At 60.7% G+C, this 22,473-nt stretch overlaps 1 protein-coding gene across 2 annotated transcripts; it reads left to right on the plus strand.

Annotated features, from left to right (window-relative positions):
* The first annotated feature begins 411 nt into the window (after positions 1-411).
* Positions 412-16,107, plus strand: DHCR7 (7-dehydrocholesterol reductase). Of its 2 annotated transcripts, XM_044259988.1 has the most exons (10): positions 431-483; positions 3,352-3,411; positions 4,472-4,601; positions 7,284-7,387; positions 7,929-8,151; positions 9,429-9,519; positions 10,287-10,500; positions 12,064-12,268; positions 12,889-13,020; positions 14,859-16,107. In XM_044259988.1, the coding sequence occupies exons 4-10, from the start codon at positions 7,290-7,292 to the stop codon at positions 15,321-15,323; spliced, it is 1,428 nt and encodes a 475-aa protein (XP_044115923.1). In that variant the 5' UTR covers positions 431-483; positions 3,352-3,411; positions 4,472-4,601; positions 7,284-7,289; the 3' UTR covers positions 15,324-16,107. The 2 variants fall into 2 exon arrangements, with proteins under 2 accessions (XP_044115922.1, XP_044115923.1); XM_044259987.1 differs by lacking the exon at positions 3,352-3,411 and having other exon boundaries at positions 412-483.
* The last annotated feature ends 6,366 nt before the right edge of the window (positions 16,108-22,473 follow it).

The raw sequence follows: 22,473 nt of genomic DNA on the forward strand, positions 1-22,473 counted from the left end.
CCCCTAACAGACCCGACCCCTGGGAGCAGGGACGTTGTCCGTTCTGGGGGTTGCTGTGCACCCGGCGCCGGACACATCAGACGCTCAGCAAGGGGCTGCTGCGCGCCTCGGAAGCCGCACCTGCGGAACGAGGGAAGGGGCGCAGCGGGGGCAGCTCGCCGGCGGCCACGGGGCGGGGGCAGTAGGGGTGCGGGGTCGCGCTCCCGCAGCCCCCATCCGCGGGGCGGGCCCTCGCGGTCCGTCTCGCGCCCCAGCCCAGCGCAGTGGCGGGGTTGGTGTTCCGGAGTCAGCTCAGGGGGTGGGGCGAGGCGCGCGGCCAATCGCGGGGCGCAGGGGTGCCGGCCGCGCAGGACCCGCCGCCGATTGGTCGTCTGTCGCCCCACGTCATTCTGGGGCGGGGCCTCGGGGCGGCCCCCCCTAGGCGGCGGGCTTGGCCGCGGGCCTGGAGTCGGAGACCGGGTGGCTGCGGCGCCGCACGCACAGGTGAGCGGGCGCGGTGCGCGCGGGGGGCGGGGGGCGCCCGGGTGAGCGGGCGGGGGTGGTCTCCTCCCAGAAACCTGGCGCCCGGGTCTGAGGACCGCGTGCCTTCCTGGGCCCACCTGAGCCCTTCCTGCAGCTCCGGGGTGGGAAAGGAGCCGGGCCCCGCGGGCGCCACGCCCGGTGCCCGGACTTGAGACCCGGCCGCGAGGAACCGGGCCGCTCGGCGCCACGGAAAAGACCTTTCATGTCCTCTGGGAGGAGCAGACGATGCCCCTTCTTGCTGAGCGCGGTTTGGCTCGTTCCTTTTGAACAAAATGTGGAGAATCTTGTGTATTTTCTCCAAAAGCATGTGTGGGTAGCTGGGGAGGGGAGCCGGGCAGGAGGTCCGGAGAGAAGGAAGGAAGAGAGAAGAAGAACGCAGTTCTGTCGTTCCTGCAGCCGACCGCTCCGGTCCTGATTGTGATGGTGACAGCTGGTCCCTCTGGGGGCTGCGCCAAGTCGCTGGGAAGCATCTCTGGGAACCTTACCTGATCTGTGGGGGGCCTGGCTTGGGAATCTGGGAATCCAAGAGTCACCCGGAGGGAAGAACACAGAAGAACCAAATCGCAGGGGAGATGAGGAAGAGGGACATGAACACCAGAATCCGGTCCGGGTGGGCAGCTGCTCTCCTGGCTGTAGAGACGTTGGAGAAGACCTCCTGTAGGCGTTTATCCCGGGACATAGGCAGGTGCAAGAACGCCATTAAGGACTTGCTGTTTATACTTGCAAAACCCAGAAACAACGAATGACTGTCAGTGAGAAGATCGGATAAATCATGACACACGGTTTACAGCAACGGGTAAAACCAATGAGCTCGGCGTGGAAAAGGGGTCCCTGGCGTGTCACAGCCCAAGGGGCAGGAGGGAGATAGTCCGTAGTTAAGAAGACGGCTTGAAAAGCCTATCCACCCAAATCTTAGGGATGCAAATACAGGTGTTCTTTTCCTATTTTCCAGTAAACAGACTTATGTAATAAAATAATTGGGCAACAACAAGAAGACTGTTTAAGCAGCTCTTGGAGTCCCAAGACCCACAATTCTGGGAATGTTTGTGGCTGTAATGGGGGTCTGGGAGGTCACCTGTGCATCCCCCCTCCATTCCCAAGGCGCGGTGGGACTGATCTTTGGGGTGATTCTTGGTTTACCTGCAGCTTCTCTACAACACAGCCCCACCCGCTGACCCTGGGCCTTCTGCAGTGGCCACTCCCCCAATTCACACATACAGTTCACAAGCCTCATTTCCAAACGCAGGGGCTCCTTTGGAGATGTGTGGCCCCTCCAAGGTCTTGTTGCTGGGAAGCTCCGGTCTGGCTTGCCTTGAGAGGACTGAGGGCCCAGCAGGGGCCCAGGAGAGCTGCTCCTGGGGCGGTTTCCGAGGGCTTCCAAAATAGGCATGTGCCCTGGGTAGAAAGAAATGCCCAGAGACGCTGAGCCCTGATTCTAAGGGTAAGCCATGGCTTTGACCATGGCTCCAGGCTTCTGCTCTCCAAAATCTACAAACATGCTCACTGTAATGCAAGTTTAGAAGTCAAAGGTAGAGAGGTCCTTTTCTTGTTCCTCCAGTCCACGCCCAGGAGACTTCACCCTCCATCCGCACAGGCCTGAGTGAGCAGAGAATGCCAGCCTCGTCGTCTGTAAGATGCACGTCGTGATGCCAGCCCTCTGGGGTCAGTGCAAGAACCCAGTAGGATATTGGACGCTTGGAACTATGGAGATGCTTAGTGAATGTAAAGTGTCTGTAAAGGCTGAATCGTTCAGGGATGGCCCCAACAGTCCCTTGTGTTCTTCTAATATCTTGCAATCCCCACATCAAGGTCCGGAGCCTGATTCCCTTCCCCTTGGAAGGAGGTGGACTCGGGACTCCCTGTAACAGACACAATGTGCTGGAAGTGTTGTCGGGTGTCTTCTCGGACCCTCAGAAGGGACGGTACAACTCTGCCGGAGCCCCTGCTGGTTCCCGGAGCCTCTTCCCATGGCGCCGAGCCCCCAGGCGGTGAGGGCACCCCCGCTGGCCACACGGGGAGGCCACGTGAAGACAGGCGTTCCGTTACACCCCAGCTGCCCCCCAGTCTCCCCAGATCCCTGACCACAGAAGCCGTGAGAAAGGAGGAAAGAAGCCACCAGGTAGCAGTGTGGTCAGGTACGAGGGTAGCCAGAACGCCCTGGGGCTGGCTTTGGGGACACGTGGCTGTTCGAGCTCTGCTGGCCTGAAGCTCGCGTGCCCTGATCGCCTGCATGAGCCCAGCCGAGCCCTCCCGAGGCCTGAGGACGCTGAGAATCATTTCGGCCAGAGCTGGCTCTCTTTTAGGTGAACTCTGATGGGGTCAGGGAGGGCTCTGTGCCCTTGGTGCCATGACCTCGTGTCCTTGAGCACCCGGGTGACCGCTGCATGTGGGTGAGGAAGCTGAGGCCTAGCAGGGAGTCCACGACTTGGGTTCCAAGTGGGCGTCAGGAATCGGCCCCGCTGAGAACTCAGCGCCTTGATGGTGACCTTGGGCCTCCAGGACGTTCCTGGTGCCAGCTCCCAGACGTCTCTGCCACGTTCCTGGACATCTAGTGCCTCCCCAAACTTCTACAATTTCAAGGTGCCCAAAAGCATCCATGGGGCATATGCCACCTGTTGTGGTGGTCTCAGCCTGTAGATAGCGATCCTGTGGGCTGGGAATGCCTGACGCACCCTCCTGGGCTCGTATTAGGGGGGCAGGCCCCTCCCACTCCCCCGGTTTCCCTCCCAGGGTCATCATGGCTGGCCCGACCCTAGTGGGCCTCAGGATCGCAGGACACACCTCAGCGACAATCCTGGAGCTCCAACGTGCAAGGTTTATTCCTCACAGGTCCTGGGGGGCACACAGAACGCACAGAGCCACAGTAAGGTCACGGGAGAGAGAGAGGAGGTGAGGGCCTGGGGCTCTGCCTTCATGGGGTCGGGTGGGGGCCTGGGGTTCATGGATCCACTCTTTATCGGCCGGTTTAAAGCATGAGTGGGAATGAGGGCGTGAGAAGGGAGGTGCGGCAGCGGCCAGCTCTCTTGCTTACCTAGGGCTCTCTGAAAGGAGACCCGGGGGTGGGAGTGGCCTGGTTCCTTCTCTGGCTGTTTGGCTGGCGGTAGCTAGGTCCGGCAGCTGGCGGTTTGTTGATCTGAGATGGATGTCTTTGCCATGAACGCCTTGGCAATCGGAAGCTTAGGATCAGGCACTTGTACTATATAATCCTCTAACCCTCGGGGGCCATGTCCCTTTAGCTTTGCCCCATGGAACTCAGACCAGCCGAGGCTGCTGATCAGGCTGCCAGAAAGCCCCGTGCCCTTACCTGGCTGGTCTTTATCCCTAGGTGTGGGACACTATCCCTCCTTCACCCAGCTTTAGCCACAATTGCATGTCCTCACGTGTAGGCATTCATGACCCAAGATACCTGGGAGGGTCACTGGGTGCCGTGAGTCTGCAAAGAACCAGGCCCCAGGGCCAGACCAGTCCCGTGTTCTGGCTCCTAGACTGTGCCAGTGGGATGTGCCCACTCCAGAGGGCTTGATTCGGGCTGGGGACACGAACAAGTTTCTAGAAATGTTTCAGGTGCATGTGTGGGTGCTTGGTGTACGTCTTCGAAGACAATGCCTTTCTGTTGACTGGGGCTTGTTGGGTCTGCACCTGCCTGTGCTAAGGCTCGTGGCCAAAGCGCCGCCGCCATGAAGACACCCATTCCATCCTGCCGTTATCATTAAGCTCTTCCAGTTTGCCAGACCCTGTCTGAGCCAGGCAGAGCAGCCGGCTGGAAGTATTCCTTCCCCTCTCCCCCCCACACGGGACGTCTTCCACTTTTGAACCCCCAAGCACGGAGCTCGCGTGTCTCACTTGGTTCCAGCCGTGGGCCTCGAGTCAATGCCATTTAGGTCCTTATCTGCCTCAGTCCTGAAATGTCAGCTCCCTGAGTGTCTTCCTCATCTTTGTGTCCCCGCAGGACTTTGTTCAGTGGGTTGGGAAGGATCAAGTGGGCCTTTGGAATCCAGGGAGACTAGAGATTTTAGAGTGGCTCATTCAAGAAGAAACACTTCCATTCGGCTGTGAAACGCTGGGACAAAACGCTGGAGGTAAGCATGTCTTATGTCTTAGCACCGTTGTTCGTGGGCATGGACAGTGACTTTTTAGCTTTGGAAAAGTAAAGACGGCTGGTACATCAGTTCCTGTCTGTCGGTCTTAGGACTATATTAAAATACACCCTGAACACCTCCCTCTCCCCTGTTTCTGGCTACCTGGTTCCAAAGATATAACTTACACATTTATTGCGAGTTTCGGTATAATGACAGAGGACACTCCTGGGTGAATGAACTCTGTCCTCTCAAAATATTTATTTGGGCTTCTTTGAATCTGGAGAAGATACACTTTCCTTTTGGTGGCATTTTCTCATTGGCTTTTCCACACTTGGTTCAGAGCCCATCCGTTTCTGGCCCTTTCGCAGTTTTCTGCCGTGTTCGATGAACGTGCCTGCCACACACCAAGCTCTGTGTTCTGTTTCGGGGCTGTAGGGATGGCTGGTCCATAAGGAGCTCGTCATCCTGCCTCGGACATCATAGACAGACATTCTGTAAACCTGTAAAAATTAAATCAAGCGATGTGGCTACAGTTCCCACATTGCAAATGAAAATGCCTTTTGTCCGTGAAAAATTTTTTAATGAATGTATGTTTGTATTAAAGTAAGTCATGTTCACATTTTTAAATAAGTTATTGGCTTTTAAGGCTTATATAGAGAGTAAACAGTTCCCTGCTTCACCCCTTAGTCTCAGTTCCCAGAAGCAAATACTTTTCATTCTATTAGTTACTTTGGTGTTGCTGGGTTTTGCTTTTTTTTTCCCCTTAAGATTTGTGTTGTTGTTTTTACCTGCTTATTTTTTAAAAATTTGCTTTTGTCACTCTCAACTTTTACATATCCAGCAGTCAGTGTATACCCCAATATTACATTATTAGGACAAAATTGTTATTATTTACTGTTCAGCTAAGTAATGTACTACAATTACAGTTTGTTTGTTTTTTCCCTTGTATGATTTTTTATTGTTCGTGGAGTTAGTGGTTGCCTCACTTTTTCCATTCACTAAGGTTTCTTTCTTTTTTTCCCATTTACTAAGGTTTCTGTATATCTTTCGCTATTTTTTTCCTGAATGCTCTAATAGACCTGTCAGACTACCAATAATTTTTCACACTGTAACGCAGTAGAATTCATCATTTCCATTCTCTCTTTCTACAGCCATTCATTTAGCACCAGTGCGGACTGGTCCCTGACCGGTGCACTGCACATTCTCATCCCTTGTCTCTTCACTGGGCTTTCTTCCAGCAGCTCTCATGGATCCTGTGCTGTCTTCTCCGAATGATAGTTAATCTGGGAATAGAATTCTAGGTTGCAAAACAGTTTCCCTCAGAGTTTTTAAAATTTTCCATCATTGTCTTCCAGAATCCGACTTGCTGCTAGTATGATTCTTTTTTTCTTTTTTTTTTTTAAGATTTTATTTATTTATTTGACAGAGAGATCACAAGGAGGCAGAGATGCAGGCAGAGACAGTGGAGGAAGCAGGCTCCCTACAAAGCGGAGAGCCCAATGCGGGGCTTGATCCCAGGACCCTGGGATCATGACCTGAGCTGAAGGCAGAGGCTTTAACCCACTGAGCCCCCCAGGCGCCCCGCTGCTAGTATGATTCTTAACTCTGGATTTTTCTCTAAAAGTTTTTAAAATCGTGTTTTCTTATCCTTGATATTTTGAAAACTTCACAATTAGAACTTGTTCTGGAAGTGTAGGTGTCATTGCTTCCCCCAGAGACAAGTTCAGTTCTTCCACCCTTTCTGGTAGAGTGATTATTTTTTGATACACTGTGTCTACCACACTGTGTTTTAGGACTTGGTAGAGCAGTGAATAGGACACATGACTCCTGCCCCTGGGGAGCTTATATTCTAATGAAATATGTTCTTATATTCTGAAGACAGACAATAGACATGCACTGAAATTTTTTAGAAAAGCATTCTACGTGATGAGAAGAGTTATTAAGAAAATAAGGGTATCAGGGAGAGTGACTTGGCAGGGGCCAGGGGTGCAGGCAATGTAGATTAGCTGATTGGCTTGTACAGTGGTTCGAGATGAATGGTTATAGAGGAGAAGGAAAATGAAAATGATAAACTTTATTGTGTTAGGATGACTAGAAAAAGCGCTGAAATATACGATACCTCTGAAAAAAAAAAAACTAGTGATAGGCATAGAAACCTTAGCACTTGAAAAAAGTTGGGCAATAATTAACGCCAGGAAAAATAAAAAGTCATACCAAGGGGGGGACATTTTGCAAAAGACCTGAATGAGACCTGCATAGCATGTTCTAAGCAGAAGTAATAGGTATCCTGAATGAAATGAACCATATTTAAGGATCATTAAAGACCTCCTGCATCTGGATTAGAAGGTATGAGAGAGTGGGGGAGGAGGGGAGGAGGCGGGAGCAGATCGCAAGAGGTTTCTGAGACACGGAAGGCCTGGTTCACGTCGTAAGGGGGCATTCTGACTCCACCTGGAGACTGAACCAAGAGAAACAGGAGGGCCAGGTGGGAGCTTATTGCAGATTTCAGGCAGGATAGACTGAAGCACAATCCGTCGTCTCTTCCTCGTCTGGAAGCTGCTGTTCGGGGCCGATGAGTGAGAGCCAGGCCTGCCGCGTCTGTGCGTGGTGGCGGATCTGGCGGGAGATGTGGTGGCTTCTCTTCCTGGGCCCATCTGAGCAGGCTATGTCTTCTTCCCTCAGGGCCCGATGGCTACAAAATCCCTACATGATGCCCCCAAAACCAGGAGTCCGGGCAGCATCGCCCACAGCCGGGCCGCGACTCAAGGGCAGTGGGGCCGTGCCTGGTAAGGATCTTGCCCGTCTTCCCAGCTAGAAAGTCAGGTGAGGTCTTGGTGAGAAGTTGCCGGCCCCTGGGATTTTAGGGGCCTATTAAACACCGTTGTTATCATCAAGACTAATGATAGGTGAGCCATTTTCCATTTTATAGAGTAAGGAATTGAAGAAGAAATGAAACACTGACTAGAGCAGATGGGTCTTAGCTGTGTGGCTCCCCGTTGTCTCTGCTCTCCTTGGGCCAGAGAGAGTGCGGACTGGGGTGTGGGTGCCCAGAACTGGGAGGCCTCTGGCCTTGTGGCTGAGAGAAGGCCTCCGGCTCTGGGCTTTCTGGGGGTGCCCATGGGTCCGTTAGCCTCCCTGCGGCTCGCCATAGAGCACGCGCGGAGTGGTTCTTCCAGGCAGTGGGGAGGCCTCCCTGCTGACAGTGGACAGCTGGCCCTGAGGCCCGGGCCGGTTTGAACAACGGGACCCGTCCAGATGCACGGAGCCCCGTGTGTGAGGTCCTGGGCCGGGCGGTCCCGGGTGAGCATCTGCCGTCCGCCGGTGCAGGGAGGTGGACTGGTTCTCGCTGGCGAGCGTCCTCTGCCTGCTGCTGTTTGCGCCCCTCCTCGTGTACTACTTCGTCATGGCGTGTGACCAGTACAGCTGCTCTCTGACGGCCCCCGCGCTGGACGTCGCCACCGGGCGCGCTCGGCTCTCGGACATCTGGGCCAGGACGCCCTCCGTGACGAAGGAAGCAGCCCAGCTCTACGTCCTCTGGGTCACGTTCCAGGTTAGCTCTCCCCGGCCACTGCCAGCGGGAAACGGCGGGTGCCGAGGGTCCCTCCTGCTGGGATGGCCGTTCATCCGGGCACGGGAGCCTGACCTATTAGCGCTGTCCTCTGGTAGAAGGCACCTGGCGGCATCCTGGTGTCTGACCCACGTGCGGGCCGAGCCTCCCCGCAGTTCCACGCACAGCCCGGCAGGAGCTGCAGCAGACGCTGCGGGAGGCCGTGAGGCAGGGCCGGCCCAGGGAAGACGCGTGCACCACCCGGAGCTTTGCTGCCCCTGGAGGGAGGCTTGTTGCCAGCACGTGGCTGCACGCTCCCGGCCAAGGACGTCCTCAGCTCTGTTGTGACCCCGCTGGCGTCTGAGACCAGAACGAGTTCACCAGGACGGGGCCGTTTGCACACAGAACCCGGTGACCAGGCAGGGTCGTTCGTTATCTGAATCCAGGGAGACAGAGCCGGGAGAAGCCTCCCCCCGCACCCCGGGTTTCCTCCCTGGAAGAAGGCTCTCACCCTTACTAGCTGTTCCTTCTCAGCGTCCCAGCTTCTGGGCTCCAGGGTCCCTCTCATTTCCTGTTCCTCGATCCCTTTGGGTGGAGAATGAGAAGGGACAGCACGAGTCACGCTGGCTTAGGAGTAGAAACGTCAGGGGACGAGTGGCTAAAACAAAGCGCGCCCCGTCCCTGCGGCGGAACGTTGGGCAGCTGGGACAAGGGGGGGGCCTCCCGTGTGGCGGGACGGACCTTGGGAATTCGAAGGAAGCCACGCCCGGAAGGCCACGTGGTACATGACGTTTATATGAAGTGCCTGGAATGCAAAACATAGAAAGTGGCTTAATGGTTGTCGGGGGCAGTGGGGGAGGGGAGAGGGAGTGAGGCTGACTGGGGGTGGGGCTCCCTCTGTGCGCGACGGCTCCGTTGGGGGCTGGATGGTGGTGGCGGTGCCGCGATCTTGTGAAAACGCTCAGTGACCCGGGAAGGGTCTAAATGGGGAAAGTGTACGGCGCGTGAATCTCTCACTTTTTTAAACGGCCCCAGACACGGGAGTGGCAAGGACCCATGGGCTCTCCCCGGGGCAGCCTGCTCCTGGCCCTCAGAGCCCCACCAGGCCTGCGGCCAGGGCTCCCCGAGCCACGAGCTCCCCGGAGGGACCAAGCGGCCGACACGCGGGATTCCTGCCCCCGCGCGGTGCTGTGCGTGAGTGATGTCGGTGAGCAGAGGCAAGGTTGTGTGCAAGAGCCGGGCCCTCCCGGCGGGTCACACGCCTCCGCTCTCCGCTGCAGGTGCTTTTGTATGTGGCCCTTCCTGACTTCTGCCACAAGTTCCTGCCGGGCTACGTGGGAGGCGTCCAGGAGGGCGCCGTGACCCCCGCAGGTAACCCGAGCCCACGCGCCTCCCTTCCCCGCTCCCTGTCTGGTTGTTTCACGGGGTCTGCCCTGCCCCGTGCTGCTTCCACCCCTTGGGTGTGCGCCCGGACAGAATGAAAGTGAACTTTGCTCGGGCATCACCGCGGCCCCAGGCCCTGCTGGTGTCCGGGGCAGCCCAGGGCCGAGCTGGCCTGGAGGCTGGAGATCACGTTCCCCAGTGACCAGGGGACGAGCGGCCCTTGACCCCACAGCGGCTGACATCACCGGGCGGCTGGAGCCTCTCCCCACGGAGAACGCCGCAGCAGCCGCTTGCATCCAGGCGGGAGGCCCGGGGGTGGGGCGCTGCAGAGCTGCCCACGGTCACTAAGAAGCCAGGACGAGCCCCACCGGTGGAATGGGCCTTGTCCCTGCCTGCAGGGGGCCCCCAGGGCAGCGGGGCGGCTTCCCGACAGGTAGCTGGGGTGGGGGGGGGCGTCCCCACTCTAGCAGACAGCAGGCTGGTGACCCGGCCTGTGCTTGGCCAAGGAGAGTCAGAACCAGAGGACCGGTCCCTACCCTTTGCCTCCTCCCAGGACCCCGAAAGCAGGAGCGGTTAACCCGGGGCAAACCGCATCACTGTGCTGTCGGCATTTTGACCTGGGGCCCAGGTTAGAGCAGGAGCGCCCAGCTTCCAGACTGCGGCCTGGGTGTCCCCAGAGAGGCCCGGAGCGGGCAGGGCCCAGGCCAGCTGTTCGGGTCGGGGGGACACTTCCTCCTCGCGCCCTCCCTCCGCAGGCGTGGTCAACAAGTACAACATCAACGGCCTGCAGGCCTGGCTCATCACGCACCTCGTCTGGCTCGCAAACGCGCACTGCCTGGCCTGGTTCTCTCCGACCATCATCTTCGACAACTGGATACCGCTGCTGTGGTGCGCCAACGGCCTCGGCTACGCCGTGTCCACCTTCGCCATGATCAAGGGCTACTTCTTCCCCACCTGTGCCGAAGACTGGTACGCCCTTCGGCCGTGGCCAGGCCCCAAGCGCAGCGGGGGTGCCTGTGTCCCTCGCCGTCCCTCTGCAGATCCGAGGACTGGGGATCCCGGGCGGGGATGCCGGGCGCATCTTGTCTCATTCTGGGGAACTTCCTTTCTGGATGTCTGGGGCTTCTCCGGCCTTAGGAAGAGTGCGGTGGAAGACACCCCGTCCATCTTTGGCCGGGTCATCGCCGGTAGGGCCGCTGTGGGAGCAGGGAGGCGGGAAAGGCAGCCCATGGCCTCCATCTCTGGAATATGAGTGAGGCCTAGTGAGGGGTCCTGTTACCTCGGTGACTTTCATGTAAGAGCTTCCCGGGGCGGCCTGCCTGGTTGGTGCCTTCTCAGGGACGCTTTGTGGTGAATGGTCGTGCGCCCCCAGCCGGCCATGTCCTCGCGTAGCTCTTTATCCGTCCACCCATCCACGGGGTCATCCCCGCACCCCCAAACCCGCTCCCCCGTCCGTCTGACCCATCTTCCCATCCCCCCACTCTACCGGTCCGGTCCAGGCACCCCGCACCCCGCCCACTGACCTTTCCACCCCATCCCTCCTTCCTGCCTCCCTCAGCCCCTGCATCCGTCTCTCCCTCCAGCCCCCGAAGCTGGTTGGGGTCCTCTAGAGGGGTGTGAGCCGTCCTGAATAAGGTCCTCGTGCTTGCGTGCCCATGTTTTAGTGCCGGATGCACTCAGAAGCCCGGATCGAGACGACGTGTTTCCGTTAACGCTTGCTCTTGGGAAATATCTTTGGATGATGGTGCTCGGTGGCTTGTGTGGCAGTTAGGTAGTGGGGCGGCCTTCTGTGGCTCATGTGAGTCATTTCCCGTGCTTTATAATTCATCCCCTGTCGTAGACTTTGTATGTTTTGCCTTTTTCGCACTTACTCTAATTGAGGGAAATGGACATGAAAATGTTTTCCTCACGAGCGCAGAAATCCGTGCGGTCACGGTTCTCCTGAGGAAGGGTTCCACGTCCGTCCTCTTGGCTGATTCTCGGGTCCCCTCTGGAGAGGGCTGTGGGGTCCGGACCCGGGGGAATGAGTGTCCAGCAAGGGTCTGTGGTGGCCCCTGGAGCCGGACCCCTGGCTCTGAGCACACAGCTTTCCTCACGCCTTACCCGGTCATGATTTATAATTTCACTCGTGTGTGGGGGCCGAGCCCCTCGCAAGCCACCTCCCACCTGCCCGGCCGCCAACGACGCTCTTCATGTGGCCGAGTCAGTCTGTGTAGCTCTCCTGGGCCATGCCTCGAGGCCCCCGGGAGGAGGGTGGGGAGAGCCTGGATGTTCCAGGGAAGACTCCCCACCCAGCCCGGGAGGCAGCAGGCAGCTCGGGTGCCTGTTTGTCTGGGTGACTTTGCCGAGCCGGAGCTGAGTGCCCAGGGAGAGCTGGGGCGGCCGTGGGAATCGGGGGGTCCCCGGCGTGCGGGCCACCGGCCCTCTGCAACTGAGGCCGGGGTGCCGCCCCTCGCCCCCTGGGTGCCGCCCCCCGCCCCCCGGATGAGACGCACTCCCTGGCTGAACGGACGCACTGTTTCTGTTTTCAAGCAAATTCACAGGCAATTTCTTTTACAACTACATGATGGGCGTTGAGTTCAACCCCCGAATTGGGAAGTGGTTCGACTTCAAGCTGTTCTTCAACGGACGCCCTGGGATCGTGGCCTGGACCCTCATCAACCTGTCGTTCGCGGCCAAGCAAAGGGAGCTGCACGGCCAGGTGACCAACGCCATGGTCCTGGTCAACGTCCTACAGGTAGCTGGTCTGCGGCCGATGGGGGTGGGGCCAGCGGCACCGGCGGGGGCTGGGGAGACCTGGAGGCCAGACGGCTCCTGAGACAGCTGAGCCCGCTGTGTTTAGACGGGGGCCGGTCCGCGACCCAGGCCTCCCTGGGGACTCATTTGGCCCAGGGCCTCTTTCCCGGGGCATGCGCGTTAACCGCTCCGGCCGGCCTGTGCTCCCGCTGTTGTTCACAGCTCGTGGTGTCTGAAGTGTTGGCCCCGCATGGTCCCTGCGGCTCTCAGGCAGGGACAAGGAATGAGGATTCATCTGCTTGTCTCCCCATTGATGTAGAAGGACACCGGTCACTGGCTGTGCCGCCGCACTGTGTCCGGAGCTGCAGGGACAGCGGGCAGGGTCTGTGGAGCGCGAGCTCCTTCCCCACGGGCTGTCCCGGGCCTTCTGCCAGGAGCCCTCACTCTTCTCGGAACCCCACAGCCGGGGCGTCACCTCCTGAGGCTTTGCTGGGTTCGGCGGAGCAGGTCACCAAGGAGCGCAGAGGCACCCCTGGTGCCGCCTCCTCACGGATGACTGCCTGGTTTTCCTGCGGGCCCCACGGGTACCCCGTGCCCATACACGGCCCTCCTGTTCTGCAGGCCATCTATGTGCTGGACTTCTTCTGGAACGAAGCCTGGTACCTGAAGACCATCGACATCTGCCACGACCACTTCGGGTGGTACCTGGGCTGGGGGGACTGCGTGTGGCTGCCTTACCTGTACACCCTGCAGGTGAGGCCAGGGGGCCGCCCTCCGTGCGCAGGATGCGCCCCTACAGAGCACTTGGCCGGTTGGTCCCCAGGTGGGCCGTGGTTGCCCCCCAGGAGACACAGCCAAGCACATGCTGAGCTCCGCACGCGGGGTGTGCCCGGGGGGCCCTGGGGGCTGGGGATCGTGCTGTTTCCAGGAGGGAGGGGAGGCTCCATGGCTTAGTCAGCTGCGGCTCCGGGATGGACGCAACAGCCAGGGAGGGGAGCTGGGGCAACAGCCGCTGTCCGCGGCCTGGAGGCTGATGCCCGGGATGCAGGTGTGGGCAGGCCGGGTCCTCCTAAGTCCTCTGTCCTCGTGTGCGGACGGCCGTGCTTCCCCTGGGTCCCCACAGGATCGTCTCTCTGTGCGCATCTGTGTCCTGATCCCCTCTTCCTGTAAGGACCCCGGTCCCACGGGATCAGGGCTACCCTGGTGACCCCATGTTACCTTGATTGCCCTCTAAAGACCCCATCTCCAGATACAGATCCATTCTGGGGTCGTGGGGGTTAAGGCTCTAATATATGAATTTGGGGAACACGGCTCAGTACGGGACACTTAAAGAAAAAGAGGTCATGGGGTAGACTTTGGGTAAAAAGGAGTGATTTGCCTGAACTGGGTGGGTGGAGGGCGGAGCTTATGCTCATAGCAAATCGTAAAGGTTGAAGGATGAGGGCTTTTCTTTCTCCTCTTGATCCCCTCAAGGCTTGGCGAGGGTCCGCAGGGCAGCAGGCTCGTGCGGGAGATTAGAACAGAGGAGATGTGCATGGGCTCTGCCCCCTCGGGCTCCCGGCTGCAGGGAAAGCCCAGGGATCAGGCGACCTGGTGTGGGGTAGGCGGGTGCTGCGGGGCGGGGGGGGGGTAGTGGGAGTCCTGGCGCCCGAGAGGGGGCCCGGGAGGAGCCCCCACCTGCCTGGGTGGCTGGCAAACACCTCCAGAAATAACCAAAGCCGGGCTGAGGGCCGAGTGGTGAGGCTGGGGGCGAGCACATTGCAGACAGACAGGTGGACAGACTCCTGCTAAGTCTTACGGGTGAGGAAACTCCGGAGTTTGGACAGGTGGGGCGGCGCAGGAGGGGCTCCGAGTCCTCAGGAGAGCCCCGGCCCCACGGGGTTCACGTGTCGAAGTGCCGACCTGGGGAGCACAGGGACCTGGGTTCACAGCAGTTAGGGGAGGCGGCCTTGAGCACAAGCCCCAGCATCTCTGGAAAACACGGGCGTCCCCTAGGTCAGGACTGGGCAGAGCCGCGGCAGCAGCAGAGCTCGGTCCCCATGCTGTCGGCCACTACAGGTGCTCCGTGGGATGGGGCAGCCGGTGGGGGTGCAGCGGGGTCAGACCCCGGGCCGTGCTCCCTGTGCCCCCGTGGCACACAGGGTTGGGGACAGCCGGTGGGGTCATAGCAGGGTTGCACCCCGGCCATGCTCCTGTCTCCCCACGGCACACAGGGCGGGGGACGGCCAGTTGGGGCAGAGCGGGGTTGCACCCCAGCCGTGCTCCCCATCCCCCGCAGCACACGGAGTGGGGGGCAGCTGGTTGGGGCGGAGCAGGGTCAGACCCCAGGCCGTGCCCCCATCTCCCTGCGGCACACAGGGGCGGGGGGTGAGGGCGGCCGGACGGGGCGGAGCAGGGTCAGACCCCAGGCCGTGCCCCCATCTCCCTGCGGCACACAGGGGCTGGGGGTGAGGGCGGCCGGACGGGGCGGAGCAGGGTCAGACCCCAGGCCGTGCCCCCATCTCCCTGCGGCACACAGGGGCGGGGGGTGAGGGCGGCCGGACGGGGCGGAGCAGGGTCTCACCCCAGGCCGTGCCCCCATCTCCCCGCAGGGCCTGTACCTGGTCTACCACCCGGTGCAGCTGTCCACCCCCTACGCCGCGGGCGTCCTGCTGCTCGGCTTGCTCGGCTACTACATCTTCCGGATGGCCAACCATCAGAAGGACCTGTTCCGCCGCACGGACGGCCGCTGCCTGATCTGGGGCAGGAAGCCCAAGGTCATCGAGTGCGTGTACACGTCGGCCGACGGGCAGAAGCACCGCAGCAAGCTGCTGGTGTCGGGCTTCTGGGGCGTGGCCCGCCACCTCAACTACACGGGCGACCTGATGGGCAGCCTGGCGTACTGCCTGGCCTGCGGCGGCGGCCACCTGCTGCCCTACTTCTACGTCGTCTACATGAGCGTCCTGCTGACGCACCGCTGCCTCCGGGACGAGCACCGCTGCGCCAACAAGTACGGCGGCGACTGGGCGCGCTACACAGCCGCCGTGCCCCACCGCCTGCTGCCCGGGGTCTTCTGAGCCCCGGCCCCCGGGAGAAGCCCCAGGGGGCGCGAAGAGCCCGCCCGTCGGCTCTGCCGGGGCCCCCGGGAGCCTCCGGGCCCTCGTCGGAAGTGGCGAGAGCCTCGTGCTCGGCGCGTCCTCCTCTCCTCTTGCCCCAGGGGCGGCCCGAGGCTGATGCCGACGGCTTGTGATGACCGCGTCTCTCCTGCGATGGGGGCCCGAGCGGCCGCACTGCCAGACGCACCGGTGGCCTCTCCCGCTCGCTGCCCTTATCCTCGCAACGCGAGGGGACGTGGATACGAGCGGGGCCGGCGGCAGACGCGCTCTTCCTCCTTCTGCCCTGCACGGCCGGCCGGACCCCGCAGACGTCTCTCCTGGCTGCGAGCCTGCTGTTAAGTTTGAAGGACTCTGCACGGAAGAGGGGGCCCCCTTTCCAGTTTCAGTGACGCTGCATTTCCTGCCGCCCGTGGCTGCGGGGCTGCCGTGAGGAGACAGCCCCGACCGTGGCTCCCCGTGTCCAACCCTGTAAGATCCAGCCGCCGGCCGGCCTGGGCCTGCCCGCCCTTCTGCTCGCCTGGTGACCACCCACCCTGACTCCGGGGGTCCAGCACACTTGTGCGCCCTCCGGGGGGCCATCTCCAGCAAGGTCTAAATCCCAGCCTGGGGGAGGAGATGCCTCTCAACTAAATTTGTTTACACTGGGCATTTGCCCTCCACCCTAGGATTTTCTTGAAAGCTCTCTTTAAACATCACTGCCTTAGTAGATTTGATCATTCTTTATACTAAACCTTCCCTGTTTAAACTTCCGTGTGGTTTCTGTCTCCCGATCCGACCTGACAGTCCGTAAGGGTTCGGTTTCTGGTACACAGAAGGGGGGGCCCGAGACGCATTTGATGAGCTGCTGGACCCTACTTCAGAGCTGTGGGTGCTCCCCGGGGGACTTGGGGGGCTTGGGGGACTGGTGCCAGCCTTGCCCCGCCATCAGCCCTCTGGGGGAGCTTTTGTCGCACCGGGAGCAGGCGTCTGTTCCGTTTGCCCGAGGAACAAATCACAGCCTGGCTGCCTGCACACAGCAGTGATCCGAGATGCCGGACAGCAGGTGCCTGCCTTGCCTTCCGCCTGGAGAAACTGGAAAGGAGGGAACGGGGCGGTGCCGGGCAGGGTCTCCCCTGCTTCCAGTAGGCACTGGCTGAGCAGACAGGTGACCTCCTGAACGGCGCAGGGGATGAGAGCACGGACCCCCCCCCCCCAGGCCGGCTTGCAGGGTGGTCTCCCACGCTGCCGCTGCCGCTGCCCATTCATTCCAGCCCCCAGGCTGACGGGGTCCCAGGCTCGTCGCGTGACCGATGTGAACACCGGCCTGCCTGGGGAGCCACTGTCCCGGCGGGCCCTGCGTGGGGTGGACCCTGCCTTCTCTCAGGCAGGCAGAGAACTCATTTCAGTGAGGCCGGACGTGCTGGTTGTGAGACTCTGCCCTCGGACAACTGCGTGACCTGGATCAGGGGACGCGCCCGCTCTGGGCCTTGGCTTTCCCATTTGGAAAGTAAGGGCGGTGATGATTTCCCTGCCTTGCTCTGAGACGGCTTCTCAGGCTGGATCTGTAGGAGTTCCAGGTGCAGACCTTGGGCCTGTCTCCGTCCAGGAGCTCAGTGCTGTGTGTGTGTGTCAGCTGGGCTGCGGGTTGATCCCTGGGCAGATGCGAGGCCAGGCTTGCCCCCACTGGATGCAGAGGAGGCCGAGCTCTGAGCAGGCCAGGGTAAGCCCGGGTGCCCCACCGTGCGCAGCGAGATCGGACATGGGGACCTCTGTGAGGCGCTGGTTACAGAGTCCAGGAAATGCTCAGGGAAGGGTGAAGCCACAGACCCTGGGCCTCAGGGAACACGGCCGGCCTTCTGCCTCCTCCCCGGGAGAGGGGCTGTGTGGATCCCCAGAGCCAGATGGGCTGGACCGGGCCCCAGGGGCCGGGAGAGCAGAGATGGTGAAGGCTCGCGGCCGGTGTCACGCAGGGAGGTGGTGCCACTCCAGACAAGGCTCCTTCTGTCCCTCGGGCCACCCTGGTGTCCACAGCCTCCAGGACAGGGCCGCTGCAGGAACTCGTGACCACGTTCAGAGGGGCCCTTGTCCAGTGGGAGCTGAGGCGGGGCAGAGCCCCCTCCCCACAGGGCCTTGGAAGACAAGAGCCCCTCTCCTGGAGCCGACCCTACTGGCTCCGCCATTGTTCTAGGAATCTCCGTTTCTGATCTTCAGCCGGAGACGGCGGGCCTGTCAGCACTCGCTCTGCCCCCTGAGGGTTGGCCGGCTGCTGGCCCGGTTTCCGGAGGCTGATCCTGCCAAGAAACAGGATCAGGGTTTAAGCAACTCATCCCCCGTGACACAACCAGCAAGAGGTAGAGGCCACATTCAAAGCCAGGGGTGCTCCCTTGCAGTCCTGCTGTCCCCAGTGGCCACATGCTGGGGGGTCGACAACAACACCAGTTTGTTTCTCACGGTTCCAGAGTGAAGAATTCGAAATGAGTCTTAGGAGACTCAAGGCGTCAGGCAGCAGGGTCGTGCTCCCCAGGGACGCTGTTGGGGGGCGGGGAGGGGTCCTGGCTCTTCCTCCGTCTCCTGGTGCTCCCGGTGTCCCTAGGATCCTGGCCCGATCCCTCCAGCCCCTGCCGGCTCTCCTGCAGCCACATGTGTCCCACCTCACGTGGCCATCCGTGATCTCCGGCCTCGGGGTCATTGATGGAGTCATGCTGCCCTGTGCCTGTGCTCTGTGAGGAGGCATTCCCGGGTTCTGCAGGTCAGGACGGGGCCAACTTAGGGATCCCTGTACTCAGACACGCCACCCCCGTTATGTCTGCTCACTTTCTCTCCTTTACTCACGCCTAAAGCAATAATCCTGTTGTGAAATTAAACCCCATCCCCCAAAGGCAGGCACAGAGGTCTAAGGAAGAGGTCTCCCTGCGTGCTCGTCAGGCCCAGGCTCGCGGTCTCTAGCAGGTGAGATGACAAAGACGTTCCCAGACGCAAAGCTGAGCACCCCAGCCCGCATGGCAGCTACTAAGAAATACGGGGACCCAGGAAGATCCAAGAATCACTCTTTCTAGTGTTTCAGGGAGTAAAAGCTGACACTGAGCCATACTCTTATCATTTTAGTCCCGTGGGTGGATTTCAGCCAAACCTGGGTCCCGGGGGCCAAGACTGCCCTGGAGGGGCGTCTGCTGAAGCAGGCAGGTCGGACGGGACGGGTCTGCAGGGGAACGCCAGGGTAAGACGAGCAGCTGGCAAGGGAGACAGACAGGGTCACAGCGGGCACCTGCTGGCACCCGCCCTGGGGAAGGCGGATGAGAAGATGCTGACGGCAACACGTCCGCTCCTAGAGCAAGTTCCCCCGGATCCCTGTGCCCCCGGCACATGTCCAAAAATGAGTCAGTGAATAGATGTGCTTTCAGTCCCCTGTCTCTGTGCAAGGTCTTGGACTGACGGACATAGGACCTTGGCACTATGGGGCTGGGGTCTTACATTCCTGGAGCCCTCTGGCTCTCCCAGAGGGAAGTCTCACTGATTTTCAAAGTCAGGTGTTCTGGGGGCTCATATTCCCGTGCAGATCCCCAGAGGGTGCCCAGAGCAGGGCTTGAACCCTTGGAGGGAGGACCTCAATGCTGAGACATCCCTCTGCCTGCGGCTCCCTGTGCTGCAGGTTTGGTTGCTAAGAGCTCACATCTGTGCCCCTGCTATGCTCCTGGAAGTGGTTTCCTCTGCATTTCTTTCGTTGTGGCCAAGCCCTTCTGCTGGCGGTCAGGCCCCTCCCGGAGACCGGCCCCGCCCCGCGTGTGGAGCTGCTGCAGGCTTGGTGCCTCACCGGAGGAGGCGAGCTCCGAGACTTCCTCCTCCGCCGCCCTCCCATTCAGCCTGGAGCTTACAAGTATGATTCATAAGTAGGTTTTCCATGAAACCCGTGCTGGAAAGCCGTCGCTGCAGCCCCACGCGAAGCTGCTGAGAGCCGTGTGTCCGGGTCGGTGAGGCCCTGGACGGGTTCTCTCCGTGTCGGTATCAAGATCGGTTTTCAGGAAGCCCTCGACAGGGTTGCATTACAGATTAGGAATGCTGCATGTGGCAGGGGCAGAGAGGAAAGGGAATTCGGGGAGAGGGGCTGGTTTCCACCCCGGAGATGGGCACCTGGCAGCCCACAGGGCTTGGCTTCCGTTGCCGTGCCCAGGAAGAAAATGGTTCCGGGAGGGACAGAGGCCCAGGTGTGGGTTCGTCGGCTTCCTGCATCTCCCTTTCTAGTCTGCAGGACGGATCTGTTGGAAGCAGGTCAGGAGAGATAGGGGTGGGCAGGGTGTGGGTGGGTGCAGCTCCCAGAAACTCGGTGTCCCCCATCTGGCCCGTCCCCAGTGGCCCACAGGGAGCCCTGCACATCTCAGACAGCTCCCCATAACCCCAGAATGTGGGTGAGGTTGGAGGTTTGCCCCGGGATTGGTCTGAATCCCTGGATAAACAGGGCTTCTTCCAAAGGGCTCTCGGTGACAAGCAGGTAACCAAGTGGCCTCACCCATCTCGAGGTTTTTTAATTCTCTCCCAAACATTGGCAACTCCACTGACACCACTTGGGCCTGAGTCCTGTCCCCATGTCCAGATGCGTCCTCTGTACTCATCGGGGAGTCTGGAAGGCGTCTCCAGCCCCACATGTCAGCAGCTCCTATTGTCTCCCCTGGAATTTGCCCCCCGGGGATGGCAAGTCTGCACTCGAGTTCCCTGGACCCAGACACGGAATCATCCCTGACTCCCTTCTCCCATCCACGCCCGGTCGGAGGGACGTCCTACGGGCTATGCCTGCCGACTGCATCCGTCCGGGGGCCTGAGCACCCTGCCCCACGCCCCACGGCCGCAGCGCCAGGCCCCGGAGGCCCGCCCGCCTCTGGTCTCCGCGGCCGCACCCGGAGTGTTCTTAGCACAACAGAGCCCTCCCGAGACAGCAGAGTCCCAGCAGGCCACCGCCTCAGAATAAAAGCCAAGGTCGCTGGCATGGACATCTGCGGTGCCCCGGCGGCCTCGCGGGTCGTCCGCCGCCCCGGACCTGTGCGCCCTCCGCCAGCAGCCCCCCCAGACACCCCCGGGCCCTCCAGGGAAGGCCTCCCCGGCACGGCCCTCTCAGGGCTCCCTGCCTTCCGTTTCTTCGTGGAACGGACGTGCCAGGCACAGCCTCCCTCGCACTGTTCACCTGCCGCCCACGCAGCCCCGAGCACAAGCGGGGGAGGGTGAAACTCGGAGGCCGCAGCCCCCGGTCCGTCCCCAGCCCCAGGACCTGCGCTGCCGCCCGTCAGCCGCCAACTCCTGCGCTCCCGGCGTGACTGGGGCACGGTCGCAGGGACGTGACCTGTGTCGGCAGATCCTCACCGCAATCCCGGCCGTCGGGCCTGCCCTTACCAGCTCCGCTTTGGGGTGGGACACGGAGGCGCGGATCCGCCATGGGACACACCCGAGGTTCCGGCTCGTCAGCTGTGGCGCCGGGAGCCAAGATCTGTGCGCTTAACCCCCACTCTCCGGAGCCCAGTCTGGTGGGCACTCAGGGGACCCTGAAACCACCGGGTTGGGAAGGCCGCGTGGTGACACGGGGGGTGGGCCAGACGGAAAGCTTTCCGACGCGCTTCCCGCACGGCAGAGGGCAGCCCACCTGTGGGTCAGAAAGTCACCCCAGAAGGGCGGGTGTTTGGATCGGCTTCCACTGGGGCACAGGTTCCCCCCAAACCGCTTGGCTTACGCCCCTGAGAAATACGACCTCGCACCATCGCTGAAGGTCAGCAGGGCGGAGGCCGCCGGCTGGGGCTTCTGTCACCACGTCTGCAGGGACTGTACTCCCCAGGGCCGCAGCCTTTGCTCCCCAGGCTCTCCTCACGTCTGGAGAGCCGGCGCGGGCGTCCACAAGAGACCTCTGTGCCCCACCCCCGACACAGGCAGCGGGGGGTGCTGCGGGAACACCTCACCACACGGCAGCGGCCTCCCCTTGGCAGGCGGAGTCAGGAGGTTCCCGTGACCTCCGGCTGCTTACACGTCAGCATGGGAGGTGGCGATCCGTGATGCAAGCCCAGGACACATGCGAGGTGGGGGACCTGGCCGGCGGGAGAGCTCTGTAGTTCTGCCACGGGCAGGCACGCGAGTCTCGTCTCCCTCCCTGGGCTGAGTCCTTTGCTTTGGGGTCCAGATCTGTCACCGCTGGGAGCTCGGCCTGGCCTCTGCCCTCCGGCCTGCGGGCTAGGTAGCTCCGGACCCGTGTTGCTCCATGAGCCCGAGAGAAGGAAGCGGCCTGGGGACAAGCAGCTGGTGGGCACAGTGTAATCATGAGAGGTCACCGTGACTCGCGGGCACACTGGGGCCGTCCCCCGCCTACCCGATGAGGAAGACACAGCGAGGTGCCCGCATGAGCAGGAACTCGGCAAATCCTCCAACCTGAGTCAGGGCGAGAAATGCTCGGGATAACGTGTGTGGCAGAGTCTGTGGGGGAGGCAGGCTGGACACGGGGGAAGGGAGGCAGGGCTGCAGCCCCCTACCCCCGCCCTGCCCGAGCCCCTCCTCCAGGCAGGACACGTGAGGGCATCCTGTTTTCTGCATGGCCTCTTTTCCATAATTAATGCTTTAAAATCAACAGTATGGGGCAACTGGGTGGCTCAGTGGGTTAAGCCTCTGCCTTCGGCTCAGGTCATGATCTCAGGGTCCTGGGATCGAGCCCCGCATCGGGCTCTCTGCTCAGCGGGAAGCCTGCGTCCCCGCCTCTCTCTGCCTGCCTCTCTGCCTACGTGTGCTCTCTGTCAAATGAATAAATAAAATCTATAAAATAAAATAAAATCGACAGTATGCTTGGCACTGTGCACTCTTGGACATTTATCCCAGAGAAATAAAAGTTTACATTTGCACAGAAGCTTGTACACAAGTGTCGACGACAGCTTTATTCATAATGGTCAAACATCAGCAGTAACTCCGAGGTCTTTCCGCAGCAAACGGGTAGACGAACGGGTCCGTCCACTCTAGTGCCAAGGGCCGAACACCTGTGTCTGCCCCAGACCCCTGTGTTGGAACCCTCGCCCTCGCTGGGGTGGCGCGTGCATGTGGGGGCTCTGGAAGGGGCATGGGTTGGAGGAGCGCGCGTGGGTTCTGTAACTGGACTGCGGGGTGGACGTGTGAG

Source organism: Neovison vison, chromosome 7 (genome assembly GCF_020171115.1).
Source record: "Neovison vison isolate M4711 chromosome 7, ASM_NN_V1, whole genome shotgun sequence".
NCBI classification, from domain to species: domain Eukaryota; kingdom Metazoa; phylum Chordata; class Mammalia; order Carnivora; family Mustelidae; genus Neogale; species Neogale vison.